This window comes from Rhodamnia argentea, chromosome 1 (genome assembly GCF_020921035.1).
Source record: "Rhodamnia argentea isolate NSW1041297 chromosome 1, ASM2092103v1, whole genome shotgun sequence".
NCBI lineage: Eukaryota > Viridiplantae > Streptophyta > Magnoliopsida > Myrtales > Myrtaceae > Rhodamnia > Rhodamnia argentea.
Window position 1 is genome coordinate 6,196,304 of NC_063150.1, and position 11,481 is coordinate 6,207,784.

The 11,481-nt window shown below is 39.3% G+C and overlaps 1 protein-coding gene across 1 annotated transcript; it reads right to left on the bottom strand.

Moving 5' to 3' along the window:
* Positions 1–4,486: 4,486 nt before the first annotated feature.
* LOC115754574 (pentatricopeptide repeat-containing protein GUN1, chloroplastic) lies at positions 4,487–8,625 on the bottom strand. Its single transcript, XM_030693630.2, has 4 exons — positions 6,430–8,625; positions 5,530–5,746; positions 5,240–5,424; positions 4,487–4,872 (listed from the first exon to the last, which is right to left on the bottom strand). Exons 1-4 carry the CDS (start codon positions 8,370–8,372, stop codon positions 4,608–4,610), a joined length of 2,610 nt encoding a protein of 869 aa, XP_030549490.1. The 5' UTR covers positions 8,373–8,625; the 3' UTR covers positions 4,487–4,607.
* Between the last annotated feature and the right edge of the window lie 2,856 nt (positions 8,626–11,481).

Sequence of the window (11,481 nt, forward strand, 5' to 3'; positions counted from 1 at the left end):
GTGGCTTCATGTTTAGCCTCGAAAACTCATCGCTGGCGACCTCTTCTTTTTTTGGCGATTCTTGCTCCCCCATCATTTTCGTGGAGAATTACGGCGATTTGTAAACGTGTCAGCTCAACATAATCCAAGTGTTCATGCGAAGTTCCTTCGTGGATAATACCCACAATGCTCTTAGTGGATTCTCAGACGTGCCTTGCGATTGATTTGTGGATTTTCCCATGAGTAATGTACGGTGAAATATTGAAAGGTAAAAATAATTAAACATTCCAAGTAAATAAAAAAGGTGATCCCCAGATCTGCATTTTCTTTCGAAATTGTTCAAAATCGATCATCCTCTCTGGAGAATCAGAGGTTTTCCTGATGAATTTACCGTGGTCGAGAGGGTTTTTCCAGTTAAAATTTTTCTCGAGTTGGTAGAAGAGTCGGGCCGAGTCCTGCATGCTCGAAAAGTAGAAGCTAAGGAAGATTGATGTTGACATGAATATACACGTGTGTAGCTTTTTATATTCCACTAGATTAGTGGGGGAAGGATACAGATATCTTACGCTCCACTAAGCAAGAGATGAGCTTCCGTTTAGTGAATGTGGGTGATTGTCACAGAGGAACCCCTTCTGGACTTCCCTGCGAGAAACTTCTGGTCGTGAAGATCTTCTTGCAGGATATGACCGCTCGAACGAAGACATTTTTCTCTTTTTTAAAGAACTATATATATATATATATATATATATATATATATATATATATATATATATATATTACTAACTGAGTCTTAAACCTTTTACATATACATCAATCCAGTTTGTCCGGTCAATTTTGATAGAAAATCGCTAACATGGCACGGCCGGCACCGACGTAAACAAAATTTAATAATATTTTAATTTTTTTCAATTTTACCTATTTATTAATAATTATTTTTTTCACTTTTTTTTTTCTTCCCTTCCTTCTTCCTCTAGTCGGTTGCCGACGTCCGTTGACCGGCCAGAGGCGAGGGCCGACAAGATCGAGCTGCCCGGAGGCGGACGAGGCTCGCCCTCGCCGGTGGCCGGTAGGGGCGAGCTTTGTCAAAGGCTAGTGAGGTCCAGCGACCAGTCGGAGAAAGAAGTAAGGAAAGAAAAAAAAAAAAAAGAAAGGAAAAAAAATAAAAATAATATTAAAAAGGTCCACTTCACACCGAATTCGTCAAAAAAATACAACAAAACGAAAAGAAAGAAAGAAACATCTAAAATTTAAAATAAAATAAAATAAACTACAAAATCAAACAATTAGAAAAATTAAAAAATGAGCTATTTATTATCCACTTAAACTTATTAAGTAACCAATTTAAGATTCATCAAGTTGTTATACAAGCCAATTATGACATGCTTAAGCATTTAAAGCAACCCATTTATGACCCGCATAATATATATGGGTTAATATATAGGCTCTAGACCCATTTTGCCACATCTACGACGTTTTTTGACTGGATACGACAAAACACAATATACACATTTTACTGTATTGTAAAATAAAGAACTCATGCTTGATATCTTGCACTTGATTACTAAACAGCGACGACAAGATTTTGACAGGCGTTAATACTACTAACTATCCTGAATTGGATGCCGAGCTATCGACGCTCAAATGTAATTAATCTAGTCAAATGGAGGAAAGTATAAAAAAAGTTCTACTAATTGCAATTATATATGTCAACAAGCATGCAATTCTGCTGGTAAAGAAATTGGAGGTCGAAAAATACCGGGCCTGAGGTTCGATCCCCGAGAGCATTACAAACGCATGTACATTGAAGAGAGGGTGAGACAAAAAAAAAATTACAATTATCCCAATTCAATCCTAAATCATCCAATTGTGTCAATTTAGTGATTAAACTTTTGAAAATTTTCCAATTTAATCCTTCCAGCTAATTTTGGTCGAAAATTACTGACATGGACTATAATTGTCCTACTTGACATGAGCGCCGTTGACGTGGATAGTTTTTACGATTCTTACAAAAAAATATTTTTCTCATTATTTTTTTTTTCTTCTTCCTCGGCTGGTCACTGGGCCCGAGCGATGGCCGATGACTAGCCATAGGCAAGGGCTTACCTCACTAAGATTTGGCGCGGCTTGAGCTTGACAAGATCTAGCGACGCACGAGCTTGCCGGAATTGGGTGAGGCATGACTTTGCTAGCCTCGAGCGACCTCGACCTCATGGAGATCTGAGAGGCCGACGAGGTCATCCCTCGCTCTCTCTTAAAGCCGGCCCTCACCGAGACCTAACGACCGGCGAAAGAAGAAGGAAAAAGAAAAAGAATGAAATATTATTTTAAAAAATTCAAATATAAAAAGAAATCATAATATTTATCCACATTAGCATCAATCGTGCCACGTGGGACGACCAGTGTTCATGTCAGCAACTTTATGACTATATTGGAAAATTTCCAAAAGGTTTAAAATTCAATTGGCATAATTAAAAGATTTAAGATTGAATTGGCACAAATGCAATAGATTTTGTATTTTTTTTTGGGCTTTTCCAAAGTTTATGCCACAATGCTCAACATATATCAAATTTCATTCTCTCTTGATATGGAAATCAAGTTACGTGCTTTCAAGAGGAAATCGAATGACTGACGGCTCCATCGCTCCCATAGAAGTCGTCAGATGCTCGATTTCCATGAGAAAATAAAAAAATAAAAAAAATTCTGCGAATGAACATTGTCACGATATTAAACAGCGTACCTGGACATAATAATGTTCAATTCACTCGGAAAATTTGGGCAAGAACTCTCTCTTTTTTTTTTTTTAATTGATATATGAAAAAGGGGTAAAATAGAATATGAAAATTAAACGTCCAGAGTACACTTCTCCTCCTGATTTATCACTTAATCAAGCATAGCTCTCTAGGAGGCTATGAACAGAAATTAGTGTCTAAGCGCCTATCGATTCCCAGATTGGCAAGCAAATCAGCAAGGATGATTTCGTTCGCGGAAATTATATTGCACTTTGAACTCGAGATAAGTTTAAGTAAAACAAGTTCATCATTATCAAGCACAATTTCTGAACCGACAAGCCTATTTTTAACCACAAAAATGAGTCCCAACCATAATACCAAAAGTTAGACAAAACAACCACCAAACCCGTCAAAGTCTTAATTTATAAACGATCCCCTGCACCTGCAAATCGAGAAAATTACCAAAAAAATCATAAACCTATTGTAATTGTGTCAATTTAGTCATAAACCTTTTGCAATTGTGTCATTTCAATCCATCCGGCGAATTTTGACAGGCCGCCGCCGATGTGGACGCCGGCCAGTTGGCGACCTAATATTTTAATAATTTTTTGAGTTTTTTTAAAAATATTTTTATTTTTATTTTCCCTCTTTTTTTCTCCTCCCCTTCCTTGATTTGTTCTATGTCTAGCCAGTGGCTGCCGATCGCTAGACCTCGACGACCGGCGAGCTCTCGCCAACCTCGACATGGCCAGGAGAAGGTCGACCTCACCTGCCCGGATCCGGCAAGCTCTCGGCCGACCTCGCCCGGCATCGGCGAGGTCCAAATTTGGGCTAACGAAGATGGGGATCTAATAAATGCGGCTTTGACGTAAAAAGCAAGGAGTCTCGTTACACTCCATTGTTGAGTTGCTCCTCCTTTGTAGCCATCGCAGTAAAGAAGGGGCATTGTTTTTGTTGGTCCCGACAACAGAAATAAACCATTCATGTCTCTCCCACAATCATCCTGTTCCCACCCGTCGTTGTCCACCACCCGTCGGCATCAGCGCGAGCTCGCCGATAGTTCTTTGGCCGGTCACCGAGGTCCGGAGACCGGCAGCCACTGGCTAGACGTAGAACAGAACATGGAAGGGGAAGGGCAGGGAAAACAAAAGAAAAATAAAAATAAAAATAAAATAAAATAAAAAATTTTAAAAAATTATTAAAATATTAAGTTTCCGACCGGTCTGCGTCCACGTCAGCGTTGGCCGGCCAAAATTCTCCAGATAGATTGAATTAGCACAATTACAATAAATTTAAAACTAAATCGGCCAAAAAAAAAATTTAAGAATGAATTGACACATTTGCAATAGATTTAACACTTTTTTGATAATTTTCCCCTTGCAGATAATGAGTTGTTGAGACCTCATCAGTACTCGGATTAATTCACCCCAAGGCAAGGATCCAACCGATCGTAATCGGAGAAATGTGCAGTCCGGTACATCAAGTTGCTCACAAACGAAGCTTTGATGTTTTCCTCCACATGCAACGTAATTAATTGTATCGAATTCGAAGGAAGAAAATAATCTTGTCCTAGAAAAGTGATTTGAATCAACCATTTGACACAAAATCACTGAGAAGAATTCTTCCAAATGGAACGCAGGCTCTTTTGCTTGACCTTCTACGTAATGCAAACGAGTCTAATTAAAAAATCCTCCCCAAAAATATAGTCTACACTCAGATATTTCAACTTATCAACACAGCAATTTCACTACAGAAAAGGTTTTAAAATCCAGAAACCAACAGTGTTCCGAACGCCAGCACAGGTTTTAGGAGAATTGAAGTTGGGGAAAAGTCATTCAAATTCATAATTTACAAGGATTATTAACTACTTACACGGAAAGGTCAGATGATACATATAGGCTACAAGGGAAGCATTTGCAAATCCGAGATTTTATGAATCCCGCCACTTGCGGGATGACTTCTGTCATCCTGAAGTACAAGAACCTTAAGCGTGCCGGACTCTCTCAGCCAAGCAGCCACTACAGAACCTGTCGATATGAACCTACCTATGTTGCACTTGGCTAACCGAAAGGGTGCGCCCATGCCAGTTAGGAGGGCCTCAATGGCTCGTCTAAGTGCACCGTCGCCCACTACTTTACTGTGTTTGCCCCATCCTGTCAAAATGCTGCAAAAAAAAAAAAAAGAGGCAATTTTTAGGCAGGCAATGGAGAGTGTTCCCAGATATTGTTCTAAAAGCAAGAAAAAAACAACTAACATGTTTTTAAGCTAAAAAGTATGTGCACAGCAGAATGTAACATTTAAGGCTTTTCAGAACAATTCAATTTTTACTTGTGGAGTTCATCTGCAAGCAGTTTTCCCAGGTTTTACAGAATCTGCTCAGAAAAAAATGTCTGATATCATTATCGTGGTGCCCTTCAACACAGAATTTGTCCTTGTAAAGAGTTAGCAAGATATAAAATTTCACTGTTCTCAAAGATCAAAACTGTTCTTAAATTGGATAAGGATCCTAGACTCATGATCGACTTGCTTACCTCAGCAGCTTAGGCAGTTCATGACCTTCATATACAATAGACCGTATGTTCAGCAACCATGCATGAACCATGGCCTGAGCAGCCCCCGAAGACATCAGATGCAAATCTAGGCAAGAATCTGACCAGACATTGTCCCACACTTGGCGACGTTTGCCGTCAAGTACAACCAATTGGGCACCATGTCTCTGAAAAAAGAAAGACGCAAATTTTAATCGAGTTTCAAAAAGACGTGCGATGAATTTCTTGACTAAGCAAATTACGTATCTTAGGGAAAGTGCCGTTCTACATACCTGACCAAAGTGCCAAAGCATATCGGTGAGAGCATTATAGAAGGCAGATGCAGTTGCAGTGTCCATCTGTCTCACTTCATCAAAAAGGGATTGGGCTTGAACCCAGACAGTCTCCCGGTAGCCCATCAGAAGCCCATGCGCCACACCATAGACTTGATTGTCAAACATGCGAAGTTCCTCCAAAAGCATGGAAGCATCTTCAAAGGAATTACATCGGCTGCATCCAAACATTGAAAGTGAGTGAAATGAGTGAAGACTATATGAAGGAATTATGAAGGATAGGATCAACTTGTTTACTAGATCAGGAAGGCAAAAATTACTTATTTCCGAATTAAATAGGAAAAGTCCGTGGAAGAAACTAGGGAAATTATTCAGACAACTTTGATCAGTTGGCATGGAGCAGAAACTTTTCTAGGAAATGGGTAATATGACTTAAAGAAAGTACAAACAAAACATAAAAAAGTTCTCATTTAATGTAGAATTGCCACACTAATAGACAACATAATCTAGATAGATGACTACTATGAACATGTAGCCAAGTAGCAACCCAGGTAATCATAATAGCATCATACTTAAGTATCTGCTCTCCCCTTCATTCAGCTAATAAAGTCAACTTGCCTTCAAGAAGCCTGTTCTGCAGTACCATAAAAGAACCATATCTTGATTGGAAATTTGAATTTGATTGTCAGACCAACTCGACTTTAAATGAAGAGCAGTCAACAGGACGTTCAAGGCAATAAAACCAAACCGTCCTCTTCAAAGGCATCCCGCCATTAGTCTCACCATATTTAGCAGCTAGACTTAATTTTTGTAGAATGATAAATTATCCAGCACAATATTCCCAGCATGGACAAGATACAGAAACTTATAAGAATTTGACAGACGAGAGACAAAGAATACCTGCATGCATTTAAAATAGCAGAAAAAGTGACGACATTGGGTTTGATCTCTAGCTCATGCATCTTCTTAAACACTCCTAGAATGCAAAGAATTTCCTGCCTGCCTCTGCTGTCTTTCTTCAATGGGCCCACCCTCTCAGATGCCAGCTGCCCAAAATACTTCATGATTCGGCTATCTCCTTTCCCGTCTGCAGTGTTGTTCTCAGTAAGATCCTCAATAAGCATTGGACATGAAGGTCCATTGCCATCAAAGTCAGCTTCAAAACTCATGTATCTACCAAAAGCATCAATTATAGAATTGTAGGTGACAACGTTAGGGCTTATACCCTCCCTTGTCATCTCATGAAGCAAAGAAACAGCAGATTCTACCAATGCATTCTTGCACAGGGCATCAATAAGGGCGCTATAAAGGACAACATCAGGTTTCAACCCCGACTGCTTAAGCTCTTTAAAAGCATCCATGGCCTCCCTGTACAAGCCACCTTTTGAGTACATATCAATCAGGGTCGAGTAGGTCAACAAATTCGGGCACACTTGAGCTGCTTTCATCTCCTTATACACTCTCGTCATATCATGATATTTTCCCTGCTTGCCATACCCTCCCAAGAGTGCATTATAAGTTACAACGTCCTTCTCAATGCCACAATCATCCATTTCCTCACAAATATCCACAACCTCCTGAAAATTACCGAGCTTTGAATATATCGTGAGCAAAGTATTATACGATACCCTATCCAAATCAATACCTAAAAACCTCATATTATTAAAGATACTCAATGCCTCATCGCACCTCCCGGCCTTTGCATACCCATCAACCATCGTACTGTAAGTGACTACATTAGGCATGATATTCTTTGTGGGCATCTGTGACATGATCTCAAAAGCTGAATCCATTTGACCACCTTTGCACAAAGCATCCAGAAACGTATTATATGTGACAATATCCTGGTCAATCCCTCTATCCACCATCTCATTAAACCAATTCTTTGCTGCCTCCCAGAAACCCCCACGACTGCAAACTGCAAGAAGAGAGTTATAAGTTATCCTGTCCGGCTGTACCCCATTCTTCAACATCTCATCAAAAATCCACAACACCTTGTTAAACTCCACACCCCCTTTACCACATGCATCGATCACTGCATTAAACGTGACCAAATTCGGCTTCAACCCATTGTTTTTCATGGTCTCGAAAACCTTAATCGCCTCATTGCAATACCCATTACGGCCATTCGCACTGATCAAAGCGGAATATGCATAAACTGTGTTACCGTACCCTTCCCTCAAAGCTCTGTCAAAAACACTCCTCGCAAGGTCAACCTTCCCAAGCCTACCAAGAATACTGATCGCAGCACTAGCCAATTTCCCCTGCTCATTCTTACGCCTCTCTCTCCGCACTGCAAACTCGAAACACTGAACTACCTTCAAATGCTCGCCTCTATTGCCGAATTCCCGCAGCAAGAAAGTATAATCATCGGCCCCACACAGCTTAGACTCAAAGGTGAGCAACACATTCTCAAGACCATTCTCATCCTTACCATACTGAATGGCGTGCTGGAGGGCCTCGTCGGCGACTGAGGTGTGGCGGGCGCTGATGGTAGTCTTGGGGCGGCCGAGGTGCACCTTCGACACAAACCGAGTTGACCGACGGCCCGAGAAATCCCGTCCAAGATCCGATTTTGGGGCATTCAAAGGGGACAGGGAGGTAAAGGTAGGGTTTTGAGTGGCGGTGGCGGCAGCAGCGGCAGAGGCCGGGCTAGCCGCGCTGTGCGGGGACGGCAACGATGGATTGGCAAGGGAGACCTTGTGCGCGGCGGTCCATTTCGGGTTGTTGCGGTGGTGGTGGTGGTGGTTGGGGTTCTGACGGTGGTTCTTCTGAGGGTAAGGGTGGTTCTGGTAGGGCTTCGACGCCGTGAGGGAGCAGTGTGGTGGCGTTGACGAAGCCATTGGATTGAGCTATCCACAAACAGATTGATCTTATCACGTATGCTCTCTCCGCCTGGGCTTGAGATTGCAAGGACAGATTCAACAGCGACTAGAGGAGGGAGAACGAGGGAGAGGGAGAGGAAGAGGAAGAGAAGGTCAAAGAGGGTTTTGGTGGGGTTTGGCTGAAGGCGAAGAAGGGCGAGGAAGAGGAGGAAGAGGTGGAGGAGACGAAGCAGGAGAGGCCATTGGATATGGCGGAGATTATAGAGAGAGAAAGGGAGATGGGATTGGGTGAAATGGCTAGACAATTTCAGCTGAGCAGTACTTGAGTACGCAATTTTATATTAATTTTTTATTCGAGCTTAAAGAGTAAAATTCAGACATTGGAAGTTACGCCCGACTTTTCATTTTCGCGATTATTAAGGAGGGGGCGGGGGGATTTAATTCGCTGATTATGTACGGCAAGGCTTTGCTGTGTCCCGCGTCGTTTTGGGCCAAAACGAGTGCGCTAGTGACAAAAGCGGGGCGTCGTTTCGATCTGGTGCTTCGCGGGACCACCGTCTGCGTTGTGGGCTCCGCGTCACGGGTCGTTGAGATTAGGTGGGACATTGAATTTGGGGATCGTGCGGCGTTCGATGGTCCGTCTATAAATGTGGGGGACAGTCAAAGGTGAGCTGTGGTTTCCTCGGTTGTTGGGATAACACGAACGCTTTGTTTGGTAGTGATTAACTTGGGAAGTGGAGGATTAGGTTTTGAGGTTTTTCTTGGCGAGCAAGACTCCGTTTCCCCAAAAAGGGGAAATAAAACATAAAAAATATATAAAAAAAAAGGTTCTTTTGTCAGAAAAAGAAAGAAATCGAGGTTTAATAGGAAATAATTTATGGCTTTAGGATAACAATCCGACGCATCGAGTAATTTATTAATTTCATGATACCAATTTAAGAAGGGAAAAAGCCACCAAAAATCCTAAACTATGTCCGTTGTGATATATTTACCTCAAACTTTTCTTTGTGACACAAAAAACCCCAAACTTGTATGCATATGACACATTTACCCCAAATTTATGCTCGTGTGACATATTTACCCCAAATTTTTTGTTGTGACACTAAAAACTCCAAACGAGTATAAATTTGGGATTTTTTATGTCACAAAAAAATATTATAAGGTAAATATGTCACACGGGTATAAATTTATGGTTTTCAATGTCACAAGAAAAAGTTTGGAGTAAATATGTCACATGAGTAAAAGTTTGGGATTTTTGGTGTCACAAAAAAAATTTTAGGGTAAATGTGTCATAGTTAGCATAGTTCATGGTTTTTGATGATTTTTTCCCATTTAAGAATGCGTGGTTTTAACATTTTTATATAAACAAAATATAGAGTGCAAAAAAAAAAAAAAACAAGAAGCTCGAATCGTACCACAAGAATGTCGGTAGAATGGCATTCAAGAATTCGCCGGATGTTTCAATCTGTGAGGTTACAAATCATTGCACGGCACAAATGATAATTGAAAAATATTTAATTTCGTATGATTGGAGAACGACATTCAAGAATTTGCCATATGTTTGAATATGTGAAGTTATAATTCACGAGATAAATAATGAAAGTGGTGGTGGGGGATTTACTTTACAATTCACGAGATAAATAATAAGATGATAAGGGCATTAGTTTTTTTTTTTTGGGCAAGCGAGGCATTGAATCATACCACACATGAACAAGGGAACGACTTAGGCAACGAGGCTAGGACAAAACAGGAATACTGAATGGTTGCTCTTTCATGGGTTTTGTTCTCCAATTTTGGTAATTCGGTTGTTTTGTCAACTGGATTTACTGATTAGGAGAAAATAAATGTTCTAAGAATACGAATATGAACTAAACGAAAACGTGAGAATTTACGAGTTAGTGTAAGAGATTGAGCAATTGGGCTGATTTCCTCCGTGTGTAAAGAAAGGGCAACCTCGACAAATAAGAAAAAATTCGGAGTCATTTTCTTGAGACTAGCCAATGTGCCCATACGCCTCGTGTGCCAGAAATTAACATTTGAAAGATTAAAAAAAAATTCAATTAAAAAAAAGATTAGAAAACAAATAATTCTGCTTGCGCTTATGAAACATCTGAATTTTTTTTTTGTAATAAAAAAATTATTGATAAAAGTTCAAAATAAAAAAGAAGTATTAAGATTTACGGAAAGGGAAAAATGTCGTAAGCCTTTTCTCAAATAGAAGGTATCCAAATTTTAATATTGAAATGCATGAAAGACAAAATAAAATAACGAATTTACGCATTTGCCGGTAGACATGATATTTGTAAAATAGATAATGAAGGATATTTAGGGGCTAAAACAATTGAGATACCTTAAAAGTAGGAGATTCACTTTGTTCATATAATAGTATAGATGATTGAAATGGTATTTAGGATTGTCAAATGGGTGGGTCGAAAATGATCCAATCCAAATTGACCCATTTAATCTATATTGACCCATTTTTATATAATACAATTTTAGCAACTTAAACCCGACCCATATTACCTAAATATTTAACCATTTTAAGCTCTTCATAAGAATATGTTACTTTGATAGATGTTATATTAAAAAAATTAACTAAATAAATTTTGTTAGTAAATAAAAGAAAAATTTTTAAAAAATTAAAGATTAAAATGCACATTAAGAACTAGAAATGGATGCGTGTGTTGTGACAAAGCATATGAGGATATTATTGGAAAAATTCCAAACCTATTGTAATTGTGCTGTTGTGCCAACTCAATCATAAAATTTTTAATTTTGCTCATTTTATTCTAAATCAATTGACCATTTGCCAATTTAGTCCTTCATACTAATTATGACTGAAAATTATGACATGGATATCGGGCATCCCACATGGCATGGCCACTAATGTGTATAATCTTTATAAAACATCTAAACCATGAATTATTTATATGTTTTATTTTTCTTCTCTTTTTTCTTTTCTTTTTTTTTCTCTTTAGTTCACCTAGTGGCCAAGGAGGATCGTCGGCCCTCACACATTGGATTAAAATTCAAGAACTAATTTGAATATGTACTAAAAATTTAGCAACTATATTGATTAAATTAAAATTTCAAAAATCATACCGCATGTTAGATTAAAATTCAAGAC